General features: G+C 45.9%; 1 protein-coding gene across 8 annotated transcripts in view; it reads left to right on the top strand.

The window, feature by feature from the left end:
- RTEL1 (regulator of telomere elongation helicase 1) overlaps positions 1 to 15,121 on the top strand; it is a 128,800-nt gene that overhangs the window by 76,772 nt on the left and 36,907 nt on the right. For 5 of the 8 annotated variants that reach the window (XR_014790777.1, XM_084854445.1, XM_084854443.1 and 2 more), the window contains exons 20-22: positions 1,687 to 1,772; positions 3,702 to 3,779; positions 6,366 to 6,443. Coding sequence is in view for 6 of the 8 variants with exons in the window: in XM_084854445.1 (XP_084710571.1) it covers positions 1,687 to 1,772; positions 3,702 to 3,779; positions 6,366 to 6,443 (242 nt within the window). In the remaining 2 variants the exon portion in view is untranslated. Of the gene's footprint in view, positions 1 to 1,686; positions 1,860 to 3,701; positions 3,780 to 6,365; positions 6,444 to 15,121 lie in introns of all 8 variants that reach the window. The other 3 variants (XR_014790778.1, XM_084854444.1, XM_084854441.1) reach the window with 1 other exon arrangement.

The following is a 15,121-nucleotide window of genomic DNA, read 5'->3' as shown; positions in this document are numbered from 1 at the left end:
CGAGTGGTTCTTGAGTCCGGGAGATAGGCTCATTGCCTGTTCTGGATAGGTTTGTACTCCTTCTGAAAGATCAGGTCCATAGTTTAGGGTTACTCCTAGATCCATCACTGTCGCTAGAGGCCCAAGTGGCCATGGCAGCTTGGATTGCCTTTTACCAGCTTTGACTGGCATGCCAGCTACAGCCTCTCCTGGACTGGGATAGCTTGGCCACAGTGGTACAGGCGCTAGTAACCTCAAGACTGAATTACTGCTATGCACTCTATGTGGGGCTGCCCTTAAGGCTGATCTGGAAGCTGGAGCTAGTCTAGAATGTAGCAGCTCAACTGTTCTCAGGAGCTGCCCCTTCTCAGCATCCCACTCCTTTGCTGAGGGAACAGCACTGGCCGCCTATTCACTACCAGGCCAGGTTTAAGGTTTTGCTGCTAGTGTATAAAGTCCTAAACAACTTGGGGCCAGGATACTTGAGAGAATGTCTTCTCCCTTATCAACCTGCCCGGTCACTGATGACATCAGAGAGCATGCTCCTGGTGGTTCCACATGGACCTATGTTGGAGACCACTTGGAGTAGAGCCTTCAGTGTGGTGGCTCCCTTTCTTTGGAACCCCTTGCCGCTGGAGGTCAGGCAGGAACCTGCTGAAGACATTTTTATTTCAACAAGCCTTCCTTGATTGACCCCCCCCCGTTTTTTATTGGTTTCCTGTTTTAAAACCCTTTTAATATGTTTTATTCCTTCTGTCTTTTTATTGTTCGCCACTCCTGAATCTGTTTAGATGTGGAGTGTTATATAAATGTTGTGAATGAATGTAAAACAGTGCCTCCAAGTCCCATCCCAGACAGACACCTCAGAAGGATACAGTGGTTGATGGTATCGAAAGCCACTGAGAGGTCCAACAGAACCAACAGGGACACACTCCTCCTGTCCTGTTCCTAATGTAGATTATCCACCATGGTGACCAAAGCAGTCTCTGTCCCAGAACCCAGCCTGAAACCAGTTTAAAGGGGCTCTTGATAATCCTCATTCAGAAACCCCTGGAGCTCAGCTGCCACCTCACATGGAGGCATGTTGCCCATTTCAGATTCTGGAGGAATTCCAGGAGCTGTCCTGTCTGCCAGACATTTCCTGAGATCTTTGCCATCAAACACTTAACCAGAAGAGCCTATGGTGTCAGAGGCAAGGATAGCACATAGGCCCAGATACGTTTGGTGACTAAGGGAGCCTGTCCCGAAATATATGCAGACGTTGTTTAATATCTATACACTGCAGAGGTATAGAGAAGCAGAGAAGCAAGGACTGAATGTGAGTGAATGTAGTGAGCTGTACTTGGGCTTCATTTCAGCTAGGGATGAGGATGAAGGACTTGAGCCAAAGGCTTCGGGGAAAGGGTGAGTTGGAGAGATCTGGAGAGAGACATGGGATGACATGGGAGAAATTCCAAGGGGGCAGCAATGGGGCAAGGGTGGAGTTATCTGAATGCTGGAGACGACTGTGTGGCTGATTATGATAGAGCTACAGGGGCAAAGACGGCAGCCAGACATTTATCGCATTTATTTACAACATTTATATATGGGAAGAACGGTGGCAAGGAGTACACGAGGAATGGAGATAATCACACGGCATAAGCACTGCCCAGGTACTGATGTCAGGGCAAACTTGGACTTAATATACATGCGTGTGTTTTATTGTAGGAAACCTTGTTCGGATCATACCACACGGGCTGCTTGTGTTCTTCCCTTCATATCCTGTCATGGATAAAAGCCTGGGATACTGGAGAGTACGTTTGCAGATTGGGGATCAGATAAGACCTTGGCACTTAAGGTTGTTTCCTTTTATGTGTTGTGCAGAGGTATCAAAACTGCAGGTATTGTCCATTTTACTTGCCGTACATGGGATTGTATTGCCCCTGCAGTAGACTTCAAACTCTTAATTCAGAGGTGCCAAGATAGTGATAAATCAGATCCAGGTTTTCTTACAAGGAGTGCTTTATTGAGTACAATCAGCACACAGGCGTACCCAGTGGTTGGATCAGACAGCTTCTCTGAACCCAGAGCTATGGGGTACAATGGGTTTTACACCATATATGTTAGCAGTGAGGCAGCATGACAGAAGCAAACATTAATTAGCGTTCATTCCCAGCACTGAACAGTGCTTGTTCAGAAGGAAAACAGTCAGAACTTTCCCATCACAGACATCTGCAGCTTTAAGGCAAACAAGCTTCACTTCCCAGGCGCATCCTGATAAGACCCTCCAGCTCGTTAGTATGGAGTGTTAGTATGGAACTATCGACCTTTGACTCATTCTGGTAAATCAAGAGGCCTGTTAAGGAAAACAGCCTGCCAACTGAACCAAAGTCGGAGAGCATTATGGATCATCTAAGCCCCTCTAAAACTACTGATAGCTTGGTTCAGGCCTGAGGCCTTACAGGGACCTATTTAGACTATATTAGCATTGGGGTTGAGTGAATTTGTGCACAAGTTGACAGATGGTGAGACAGTCATAAGATTGCTCCACTAAGTTCCCAGTGCACAGCTCCACCACTGCAGTGCTGCCAAAATAGGGTTGAATGATGACGTGGCTTAAATGTGGACTGAGTTGTGCACAGGGCCCAGTTCCTGTTACTGTTGGCAGAGTGAGAGCTTTTTCCACATGAACCCATATGTTCCAGTACTTTACCACAAAGGTAACATTGTGGGGGAACCAAGTGGGTCAGGCAAACAAAGTGGTTCATTTTCACAGACATCACTGGTCCAGCTTGGGACTTCTCCACAAACAAGGCTCCCACGTTACAATAGCAGCTTATGAATTAACCCCCGGGGTGCGAAGTAGGAAAAGATCATGCAGCCATTTCAGCATTTCCCACACGCTGCCCAGATTTCTCAACCCACGTTTTCAACATGCCAATTTTAGGTCACATGGCCAGGGTTGCAGTCACTCGACTATAGCCTGTACAGGAGAAAAGCGGTCGCTCAGTGACAGCAATTACTGCTTAAACCTCTTACACTAGAAAAGATTAGGTAATATACCATGTCTGGTTTAGGAAGGGCAGAAAATTGCTAAACAGATGTTACCTTTACTCATCATTTGTAATTAAGTGTTTACTCATTTGCCTGTGATCAATGTAAAATGGTATTGGGTGATTGTGCTGAGTTTACACTGGAGTAACAATGATACTGAGTTAACAGGAAGTAACAGTGATACAGTTGAGCTGGTTCCACTGCCTTTCTGCATTAGCAAAGAGAGGCCGAACACTCAGCTCTCCCTTCAGTTCATGAGGTAGGGAGGGAGCCATGATGAGAGGAGCCACTCCGGCACTGTGTTCCAGGGGGCAGTTGTTGTGCACCTGTGTCTCCTGGCACCCTCCCTATCACCTGATGGTAAGAAGTGACCCACAAAGGCAAGCGTAGCGGGGTGGGAAATGAGACAGAATTGAGGCAAATACAACAGGGGGACAGTGGCTACCCTCTGAATGTTGTTACCTAGGCTGCATCTATACCATCTATGGTGGGTCACTAGAGGTGAAATGTCATAACTCCCAGTGGCATGTGTGTAATTGACAACACTTTTTCACAGATGGTTGCTGTTTTCTAGCTGGCAGGAAACAAGAGGTATTGGTGGGGAAATGCAGACTCCCCATCCCATAGGTATTTTATGCTCACACACGTACCCTCTCCCTCCCTCCCTCCCTCCCTCTCTGTTTCCGTAGGAGCATGATTTTGTGAAAAAAATAGAAGCAGTGAAACCAGTGTTTGTGGAACCAAGAAACAAAGGGACATTCACAGAGGTTGGCAAGACCTTACACAGCAAAGCCTTCTGGTTTTTCTAAGAACTTGCTAAACTGTTCTTTCAAAAGCACTACACAACCATTCTCTTTGGGCTCTCTTTCAGTTGCTAAGATTATTTTTATTTGATTTATTTGGTTGGTTGGTTGCATTTCTTCTACACCGCATTTCTGGAACCAACCAACCAAGAGAGTTGGTTATGTTAGTATTGGTTATGTTACTCTTGGCTCAGTATAGCTTTGTCATATTTTTGAAAGGATTTCATTCAGTTGGCTAAAGATCTAATCTAAAGATTTGGGATTGACTAAAGAGCTAGTTGCCTTACTAAGTTTGTTTTTATTTATTTTTCTTAAATAACATTACAAGCAATAACAGAAGCATCTCACAGACTGGATTCTCCAAGAGAAAAGGAACGGCCAGGGAAGGCAAAGGAGTGGAGGAGGGGAAGGGGAGGAGGAGTGGAGTGATGTGTATAACACTCATTAAGGGCATAATCCTATGCATGTTTAGAAGGAAAAAAGTCCTATAACTCCCAGCATTCCCCAACCAGCCATGCTGGCTAGGGAATGCTGGGAGTTGTAGGACTTTTTTCTGTCTAAACATGCATAGGATTGCACGCTAAGTGAAGTTAACCTGATAGGGGGTGGGGGGTTGTCGTATGTCCTGGCTACAAGTTCTATAAGGATAGGCTACTCAAACTTCTTTGTGTATTCCACCTAGATAGTGTGGAAGGTGTCTTCCTGGAACTGGTTCTTAAATGCAAACTGTTCATCGGAGGAGAGTATGGAAAGGTCCTCAGCCCACTGAATGATGGAGGGGGAGGGTTTGCCTCTCCATTTTTGCAAGATGACGCACTTTGCAGCCAATGCTGTGAAAAGAACCCATTTCCCATGTCTTTACCGAGATGGTTAATGTCACAGTGAGACAGACATGATCCTCCTACTTAAGCCTTGGCAAGGCTAAATTCCTTCTCTCCATCTCTTTCTGCTTATCTGACCAAACAGGACAAACAAAACTGATGCTGTCCAGACCTACTCAGTTGTATATAGTCCTGTCTGCATTACTGCTCAGCTGTTTCTCAGATCTGTGAGTGGTCCAGCTACTGAGCAGCTAGGAGCTCCTTTACTGAGCACAGCTGGGCCAGCCTGGAGTATCTCCTAGCTGTGGGAAGCTGTGCAGAAACAGAAAGGCATGCATTATAGTGATTGTTCGCTGCCTTGAATATCTCATATGAGTATAAATATGTTAAATAAATATACCCCACCCCCTGGATCTTACAAAATTAGGAGGAATGCTGGGACATCCTTCAGATGGTGCACACCTGCATGTGACCTCACTGCTGTGCCTCAGCATCCTCCAGGGCAAGTGAATGCAGCTGCTTGAGGAATCCTCAAGTTGGCTTGAGTTGGCCTCAGCTCCATGTTGTGCCGCCCCGCCCACTCTCTGCCCTTTGCCTGCCCACTGGTTCTTGTTCCTGGTCTGATGCTGTGGTGCATCAGTGTGGCTTCTCTTAATGTTTTCTTGACACTTGAGACTGATGGTCATCTGGGACATTACAAGTACCCAGTAATCACCTTGGTCTTGATCCAAAGAACTGAACAACTAGTTCCATATATCCAAGGGAGCTATGGGACATGTGTCTTGAACCCTCCTCCATGTCACATTTCTGTTGATACAGAATTTCAAAAATAGTTTGGGATATGGCATGGAGTGCGGGGTCAAGGGGGAAAATAAATCTTATCGGTTTCCTGCTGTAGCAGGTTGTTTTACATGCTTCCCAAAAAACAAAGTGTTCCTAAAGATGGGCTTCCTTCCTCGATCCATGCTATTCCTACTAGAGGGACAGGACATTCATTTCTCGTTATCAAATAGTTACTCAACGCTTAATTTCTAGTGAAATATGCTGGGTGTATGCAAGGAAGTACAGTGTGTGCTTTTTAGTAACTTGGTTTATGGACATGCAACTATTCATAAAAAATTCTATTCAACATCTAAATTGATACATAAATAAACCCACCAAATTCTGTTGAAATTCCTATGTTTTTCTTTTCCAGATTATTGTAACTTCCTACTAAACTTTCATCTTTATTTATTTATGTACAAAATCCTATTGCTTAAATCCAGCTTTGACCAACCAGACTTCCCCATCCCCTCCACCTCCCTTGCCCCCCCCAAATCTGCCCCAGAGGATCCCCCAACACTATAGAATAGATTTGGGGAACAGATGGGGGGCTGCAGAAAGGAGGGTAAATCTCTTCTGCCTGCAGTTTCTTTTCTGCTAGAGGAAGGACACCCTTGGATTCAAGTCTATATATTTCCTGTTTGTGTTGCCTTGAACATAATTTGCCAAAACATAAGAGATACGAGCACTGAAGGTTCTTTGTTTTCTCTTCCATGGAAGCTGATGTCATTCAGCGCCTGCCACAAGAGATTTGCAGGTTTCTCATAATAAGGAATGGTTCGTTTATTTAACCAAACACCTGATCAGTAGATCTTAGGAAACAGGGTTATAGGACCATAGTTTCTGTATGTATCAGTAAAAGGTGGGTGGTTAGTCTTTCTGTTTTCATTTATTTTTTTTCTCCTAGGTCATAGATGCCTATTATGAGAAGATTGTCTGTCCCAAGTCTAATGGTGCTGTATTTTTGGCTGTGTGTCGGGGAAAGGTATGTGTCTGAAAGTTGGGCTCCATACAGAAGAAGATTTTTGCAGAGCAGTGGGACACACCTATTTAAATATGTGTTACCCTGCTCTTCATTTGAGAGGATTTTCAGAGTAGTTTGCAGTGCAGTTTTAAACTGCTAACAATAACATCAGTAAAACAATGGAACTATAACAGTACATTTATAAACAGTACATTAAAAAAAATTAGCAAACAGTGCGTAACTAGCAGGAGCAAAGTTAAAACTGGCAGAACTCAAAGGCCCGGGAAAAGCATTTCCCACAAAGTAATTAGCTGTTCAAGGAACACCTAATTACTTTGAATGAGTTCAAATCTCCAGGGCCAGATGAACTGCATCCTAGAGTAATAAAGGAACTGGCAGAAGAACTCTCAGAACCACTTTCTATTCTCTTTGAGAAATCATGGAGGACAGGGGAAGTGCCAGATGACTGGAGGAGGGCTAATGTCCCTATCTTCAAAAGGGGTAAAAAGGAGGAACCTGGGAACTACAGACCAGTCAGTCTGACATCAATCCCTGGGAAAATTCTGGAGCAGATGATAAAGCAATCCATCTGGAAGCACCTTGAAAATAATGCCGTGATTACTCGAAGCCAACATGGATTTGTCAAAAACAAGTCCTGCCAGACGCATATGATCTCATTTTTTGACCAAGTAACCTCCCTTGTGGACCGTGGGAATGCTGTAGACATCATATACCTCGACTTCAGCAAAGCTTGCGACAAAGTGCCCCATGATCTCCTGATGAGCAAAGTAGCTCAAAGTGGGCTAGATGAAACAACGATCCGGTGGATCCACAGTTGGCTACAGAATCGGACTCAAAGAGTGCTTATCAATGGGACCTTCTCAAACTGGGGAGAGGTAACGAGTGGGGTACTGCAGGGCTCAGTCCTGGGTCCAGTGCTCTTCAACGTTTTTATGAATGACTTGGAGGAGGAGGTGCAGGGAATGCTGATCAGATTTGCAGATGACACAAAATTGGGTGGGATAGCTAATACCCTGGAAGACAGAAACAAAATTCAAAGTGATCTGGATAGACTGGAACGATAGGCAGAAAACAACAGAATGACTTTTAATGGGGATAAATGCCAAGTTCTGCACCTAGGAAAAAGAAACCAAGTGCACAGTTACAAGATGGGGGATATGTGGCTCAACAACACTACAGGCGAAAAGGATCTTGGAATTGTTGTCTATCACAAGCTGAATATGAGCCAACAATGTGCTGTGGCTGCAAAAAAGACCAATGTTATTTTGGGCTGCATTAATAGAAGCATAGCTTCCAAATCCAGGGAAGTACTAGTTCCCCTCTACTCAGCACTGGTTAGGCCTCATCTGGAGTAGTGTGTCCAGTTCTGGGCACCACACTTTAAGAAGGATGTAGACAAACTGGAGAGGGTTCAGAGAAGGGCAACAAAGATGATCAGGAGACTGGAAACAAAGCCCTATGAAGAGAGACTGAAAGAACTGGGCATGCTTAGCCTTGAGAAGAGAAGACTGAGGGGAGAGGAAGGCCAGGATCTCTTCTCCATCATCCCAGAGTGCAGGACACGGAATCATGGGCTCAAGTGACAGGAAGCCAGATTCCAGCTGAACATCAGGAACTTCCTGACTGTTAGAGCAATACGACGATGGAACCAATTCCCTAGGGAGGTGGTGGGCTCTCCCACACTGGAGGCGTTCAAGAGAGGTTGGACAGCCACCTGCCAGGGATGCTCTGACTTGGATTCCTGCATTGAGCAGGGGGTTGGACTCAATGGTCTTGTAGGCCCCTTCCAACCCTACTTCTATTTTATGATTCCACCCAAAAGGCACCAGATTCAGTGCTAGACAGACCTCCCTAGGACAACAGTACCAAAAGCTGGATGGCACCACTAAAAAGGGCTTCCCTCCAATCATCTGCCTTATCTCCAGTGCTGGTGGGATCTGCAGAAGATCCTCTGAGATATCTTAAGACAGTGGCAGGATCATGTGAAAGAAGGTGGGTACTTCAAAGTACCCAGGCAGCCTTCTATCCTTTTGCTTGAGGTGGCAAGTGTGGCCAGCAGCCAGAATTCTTCCCAACTTTGCAGCTTCAGAGGACCCATTGCTTATGCAACCGGCTTTGGATAGGGGTGAATGCTCTTTCCTTGTTCTCCTTGACCTCTCAGTGGCTTTTGATACCGTTGACCTCGGTATCCTCCTGGACAACTTTGAGACACCCACGTATTATGGTGGTTCCGGTCCTTCCTCTCCAGCAGGTACCAGAGGGTTGCACTGGGAGAGGAGGTTTCAGACCCGTGGCCACTCACTTGTGGGGTGCCACAGGGTTCCATCCTCTCCCCAGTGCTATTTAACATCTATGTGAAGCCGCTGGGGGCTATCATCAGGAGGTTTGGGGTGCGGTGTCATCAGTATGTGGATGACACGCAGCTCTACCTCTTGTTCAAATCTTCACCGAGGTTGGCTGTAGCATCCCTGTCCAAATGGCTGGAGACGGTCAGTGGCTGGATGAGGAGGAATAAGCAGAAGTTGAACCCTGAGAAGTCTGAGGTACTTTTGGTGGGAGACAAGATGAGGTTGGAGGATGTTGACCTGGTGTTGAATGGGGTATGGCTACCCTTGAAAGACCAGATCTGCAGCCTGGGGGTCATTTTAGACTCCCAGCTGTCCATGGAGGCACAGGTGTCAGCTGTGAGTCAGACAGCGCTGAACCAACTCCATCTGATATGGCGGCTGCGCCCCTACCTTCCCGACCATCTGCTCCCATCGGTAGTACATACCCTGGTCTCCTCTCATCTAGACTACTGTAATGTGCTTACGTGGGATTACCCTTGAAGACAGTTCAGAAGCTGCAGCTGGTACAGAACGCAGCAGCTTGCCTGATTAAAGGCAGCCACCAGCATGATCACATCAGTGCTGAAGGAGTTGCACTTACCAGTTGTTTTCCGGGCCAAATTCAAGGTGTTGGTTTTGACCATTAAGCCCCTATATTGTTCTGGCCCAGCCTATCTCAAGGAGCGCCTCCAGCAACACCAGACAGGCCTCTTAACAAGATCAGCCTGGGATGGCCTTCTCTCTGTCCCATCAGCCAGGACAGCTAGGCTGGTGAGGACAAGGGAGAGGGCCTTCTGTGTGGTGGCCCCCACTCTGTGGAACTCCCTCCCTAGGGAACTCCGCCATGCCCCCTCTTTAATGAGCTTCCGCCATGCATTAAAAACATGGTTGTTCAGGCAGGCATTTGGGGTGGGTTAGGGTATTTTTAGAAATATGACATTCTAATGCAGAATTTTATTGTTTTAAAACTGTTTGTATTGCTGTACATCGCCCAGAGTGGCTGTGTGACCCGGCCAGATGGGCGATTAAGAAATTTAATAATAATAATTTAAAAAAACAGAGATTTAGCACTTCCTAGAGGAAGTCCCAAAATAAGCAGAAACTGCCGTCGGTGGATCGGGGCACATTGGTGGAGCTCCCATATGCAAACTCGGCTGACCTGCCCCACTCCAGAAACGAGTGTTTCCGCTAGTTTCAGTTTACCCTGGGAAGCGTTAAATCTCTGTTCCGCAAGCGCTGGGTGCTGCTTGCAGAAGGGAATTGGCGGAACACAAAATAATTAGTGGGGGCGTAAGTGCCCCATTGGATACTGTCCTTTGTTTAACATTAAAAATAAATTCCAGAAGGTCATAGGGCCAGAGGTGCATATGTTGCTTGGCATTGCCATTATCTGGTGGTACCTTATTTATTAGATTTTTTAATCCATCCAATAACCCGTGTTCTCTGGGCAGATACATACAAGCATCACACACACTTACTGCAGCAGTGCAGGTGGTATTGCTGGGAACTAGTTTTACCTTTTCTCCCACTCTTTGGCTTAAATAAATAAATACACTTAAAATCCTTTCTACCTTCCTTGTCTCTGGGAAATTACCAGAATTACTCTGGCTCTAATTTTCTCCCATACAGGAGCTTCTATTATTCTGTTCCTTCCTGCAAGCTCCCTAAATAAATAAAATAAAAATTCTCCTTACCTTTCATGTCTCTGGGAAATCACTGGAAATTACTCTTGGTCCAAACCCTGCCCTCATACAGGAGCTTCCATTACTCTGCTCCTCCCTGCAAACTTCATACATAAATAACTAAAATAAATATCCTTCCTACTTTCTTTGTCTCTGGGAAATAATTGGAAATTGATCTCGGTCTAATTCTCCCCTGTACAGGAGCTTCCATTTCTCTGTTCCTTCCTGCGAGCTCCATACTTAAAACACTAAAACATGTACTGCCACGCTCTGCCCCCCTTGCTTAAATAACAGCTTGCTTCTGGAAGAAAAATATATAGAATCATAGAATAGTAGGGTTGGAAGGGGCCTACAAGGCCATCGAGTCCAGCCCCCTGCTCAGTGCAGGAATCCAAGTCAGAGCATCCCTGACAAATGGCTGTCCAGCCTCGTCTTGAAGGCCTCCAGTGTAGGAGAGCCCACCACCTCCCCAGGTAATTGGTTCCATTGTCGTATTGCTCTGACACTCAGGAAGTTTTTCCTGATGTTCAGCCGGAATCTGGCTTCCTGTAACTTGAGCCCATGATTCCGTGTCCTGCACTCTGGGATGATCAAGAAGAGATCCTGGCCTTCTTCTCTGTGACAACCTTTCAAGTACTTGAAGAGTGCTATCATATCTCCCCTCAGTCTTCTCTTCTCAAGGCTAAACATGCACAGTTAAATATAAACAATATATACAAGGTATTTCATCTTTTTTTAGACCATATGGACAGGTGCTCTCAAAATGTGGCCTATTCTTGTATTTTCTTTCTAACACCACTGAGGCCATCAGATTTCATCAAGCTTTAGTTAAAGCCAGCCTGTCTTTGAGTTTCTGCAAATCCTTTAAGTAGGACAAAAAAATGTAAGGGAAATTCTCACACAATGGTGTTACTTTAAAAACTGCTATAGTTGTTCCATCCATCTGTAGGGATATGTGAGTTTCTGCCTCAGAAACTTTTTAGCAATCTCCATCCCCAAACTTTGTATATATAGTTGAAAAAAGCCTCTTTTCATCACTAAGGATGAGGAAACCCCCTTCCAAGAATGATTGTTCGTTTCCTCAAAGGCTATCCTAAGAGGAACTGTCTCCAAGTGTCAGGTCTGACTTTGTGACACGGTCTGGCAACCGGACACAGAACACCAATGACAGCGAAACTCTTCATTGCAGCAGATCAGGTTACACAGACCAGCTTTCCAGAGCTTGTGGCAAAGCTTACCTTGTTTATAGACCCCAGTAAATTGCCGCGTCGCTTTGTTCAAGAGAAAGTTCCAAGGCTACAGGATTCAGGACAGACAAGAGGTCACGAAAAGTCCAGACAAGAAAGTATTCCAGTCAACTAAAACATTATATAAGATGATATAAAATGAAGCAGTGATCCATCAACTGTAGAACTAGCAGCTTGAAAGCCTTCTTGCTCATATGCCAATATATTATTAGCCACTATCCAGTTATCCGCATAGTTTTGTAATATGACAGTCCAAATCGTGAGAAGAATGTCCCTGTCCAGTCATTCTAAACATTACACCACACTGGCTCTGAAGTGTTCCATTGCCTAACTGGAAACAATAAAAGCTTGGTGTTATTTATTTATTTCACTTTTGTACCGCCCAGTAGCTGAAACTCTCTGGGCAGTTTACAAAATTAAAACCACAAAAATACAACAGAAAATACAATATAAAATATAATAGATTAAAACTACAGAATAAAAATACAACCAGAGTAAAACATAGCAGCAGTGTAGGTATTTAAAATGCAATAGCAAATTTAAGACAGCAGAGCTAAACATCAGAATGCTAAAAATGCCTAGGAAAATAAAAAGATCTTCATCTGGTGCTGGAAAGAATACAACATAGGTGCCAGGCAAACCTTTCTAGGGAGTGCGTTCCACAACCGGGGTGCTACAGCAGAAAATGCCCTTTTCCTGACCTGCCTTACATCTTTTGTCAGGAGCTCCTGGAAAAGGACCGCTGAAGATGATCTTAGGGTCTGGGCAGGTACATATGGGAGGGGGCGGTCCTTCAGATATCCTGGCCCCGAGACATTTAGGGCTTTGAATGTTAATACCAGCACTTGGAACTGGGCCTGGAAAGGGCCTGGCAGCCAGTGCAGCTGGGAAAGTACATAACATTGGGTGACCAGTCTTTGGCCCCTTGGCAACTGACCTATGGGGTTCCACAAGGTACCATCTTGTCCCCAATGTTATTTAACATCTATATGAAGCCACTGGGAGAGGTCATTAGGGAATTTGGAGCCAAGTGCCATCAGTACGCTGATGACACACAGCTCCATTTCCCTGTGAGATTTGAATCAGGAGAGTGTGCAGGTCCTCAACCAGTGCCTGAATTCAGTAATGGGCTGGATGAGGGCCAGTAAACTGAAACTGAATCCTGGCAAGACAGAAGCCCTGTGGTTGAGTGGTTCTCGAGTCCAGGAGATATTTATTTATTCATTCATTCATTCATTCATTTCATTTCTATACCGCCCAATAGCCGAAGCTCTCTGGGTGGTTCACAAAAATTAAAACCAAACAACACACAATAAAACAATTTAAAATATATAGAACATTAAAACCACAATATAACAATACAACCACAATAAAACCTAGCAGCAGTGCAGGAGTTTAAAATACAGATTTAAAACAGCAAAGATAAAAATTTAAAATGCTAAAATGCCTGGGAAAATAAAAAGGTCTTCACCTGGCGCCAAAAGGAATACAATGTAGGCGCCAGGCGAACCTCACTAGGGAGCTCATTCCAGAGCCGGGGTGCCACAACAGAAAAAGCCCTCCTCCTAGTAGCCACCCGCCTCACTTCCTTTGGCAGGGGCTCACGGAGAAGGGCCGCTGATGATGATCTTAAGGTCCAGGCAGGCACTTATGGGAGGAGGCGATCCTTCAGGTAACCTGGCCCCAAGCCGTTAAGGGCTTTGAATGTTAACATCAGCACTTTGAATCGGGCCCGGAAATGGACTGGCAGCCAGTGCAGCTGGAAAGTACTGGCGTAATATGAGCTCGCAGGCCAGTCCCTGTTAACAATCTTGCTGCCCTATTTTGGACCAGCTGAAGTTTCCGGACCGTTTTCAAAGGCAGCCCCACGTATAATGCATTGCAGTAATCCAGACGAGAAGTTATCAGAGCATGGATAACTGTAGCTAGGCTATCTCTGTCCAGATAAGGGCATAGTTGGTATACCAGCCTAAGCTGATAAAAAGTGCTCCGTGCCACTGAGTTCACCTGTGCCTCAAGTGACAGTTCTGGATCCAAGAGCACCCCCAAACTATGAACCTGATCCTTTAGGGGGAGTGCAACCCCCTCCAGAGCAGGTTGAATATCACCTAGCCGGGCAGACGAACCACCCACTAACAGCACCTTTGTCTTGTCTGGATTGAGTTTCAGTTTATTAGCCCTCATCCATTACCGTGCCCAGGCACTGATTCAGAACAGCCACTGCCTCACCTGGTTTTGATGAGAAAGAGAGGTAGAGCTGGGTGTCAGCTGCATATTGATGGCACCTCAGCCCACACCTCCGGATAACCTCCCCCAGCAGTTTCATGTAGATGTTAAACAGCATGGGGGATAAAATAGAGCCCTGTGGAACCCCATGGCACAATTGCCATGGCACAGAGCAATAATCCCCCAGCACCACCTTCTGGAATCGGCCATCCAAGTAGGAGCGGAACCACTGTAGTGCAGTGCCTCCAACTCCTAACCCAGACAACCTATCCAGAAGGATACCATGGTCGATGGTATCAAAAGCTGCTGAGAGGTCCAGGAGAATGAACAGGGTCGCACTCCCCCTGTCCCTCTCCCGGCAGAGGTCATCCCACAGGGCGACCAAGGCAGTTTCCGTTCCAAAACCAGGCCTGAAGCCTGATTGAAATGGATCTAGATAATCCGTTTCATTCAACAGTGCCTGGAGCTGTCCTACAACCACCCGCTCAAGCGCCTTGCCCAGGAAGGGGATGTTGGCCACTGGCCTATAATTGTTAACATCCTCTGGGTCCAGGTTAGGCTTTTTCAGGAGTGGTCTAATTACTGCCTCTTTAAAAGCGGCAGGCACCACTCCCTCTCTCAAGGAGGAATTTACAACCTCCTGGACCCAGCCGGACAACCCCTCCTTGTTTGATTTAATAAGCCATGAAGGGCAAGGGTCAAGCACACAAGTGGTCGATCGGACTTGGCCAAGCACCTTGTCCGCATCCTCAGGCCTCAGTAACTGAAACTCATCCAATAAAACTGGACCAGACGGTGCTCTGAACGCCTCTACCAATGGAACTGCATTAATGGTGGTGTCCAATTCATGACGAATCTGAGCAACTTTATCCTCAAAGTGCCTTGCAAACTTGTCACAGCGTGCTACCGAGGGTTCCACCGTCTCTCTCCCTCGCCCAGAATGTAACAGGCTGCGAACCACTCGGAAAAGCTCCGCTGGACGACACTGAGAAGATGCAATGCTGGTGGAAAAGAACTGTCTCTTTGCCACCCTCACCGCCACAGAGTAGGCTTGATAGTGGGCTCTTACCTGTGTTCGGTCAGATTCAGCATGAGTTTTCCTCCACCTGCGTTGTAGCTGTCTCCCCTATGCAGACAGGCTCATTGCCTGTTCTGGATAAGGTTGCACTCCCTCTGAAAGATCAGGTCCATAGTTT

Source organism: Heloderma suspectum, chromosome 4 (assembly GCF_057233095.1).
Source record: "Heloderma suspectum isolate Gila_16-S chromosome 4, 16-S_ref, whole genome shotgun sequence".
Lineage (NCBI taxonomy): Eukaryota > Metazoa > Chordata > Lepidosauria > Squamata > Helodermatidae > Heloderma > Heloderma suspectum.
This window is presented reverse-complemented; position numbering and strand designations above follow the sequence as displayed.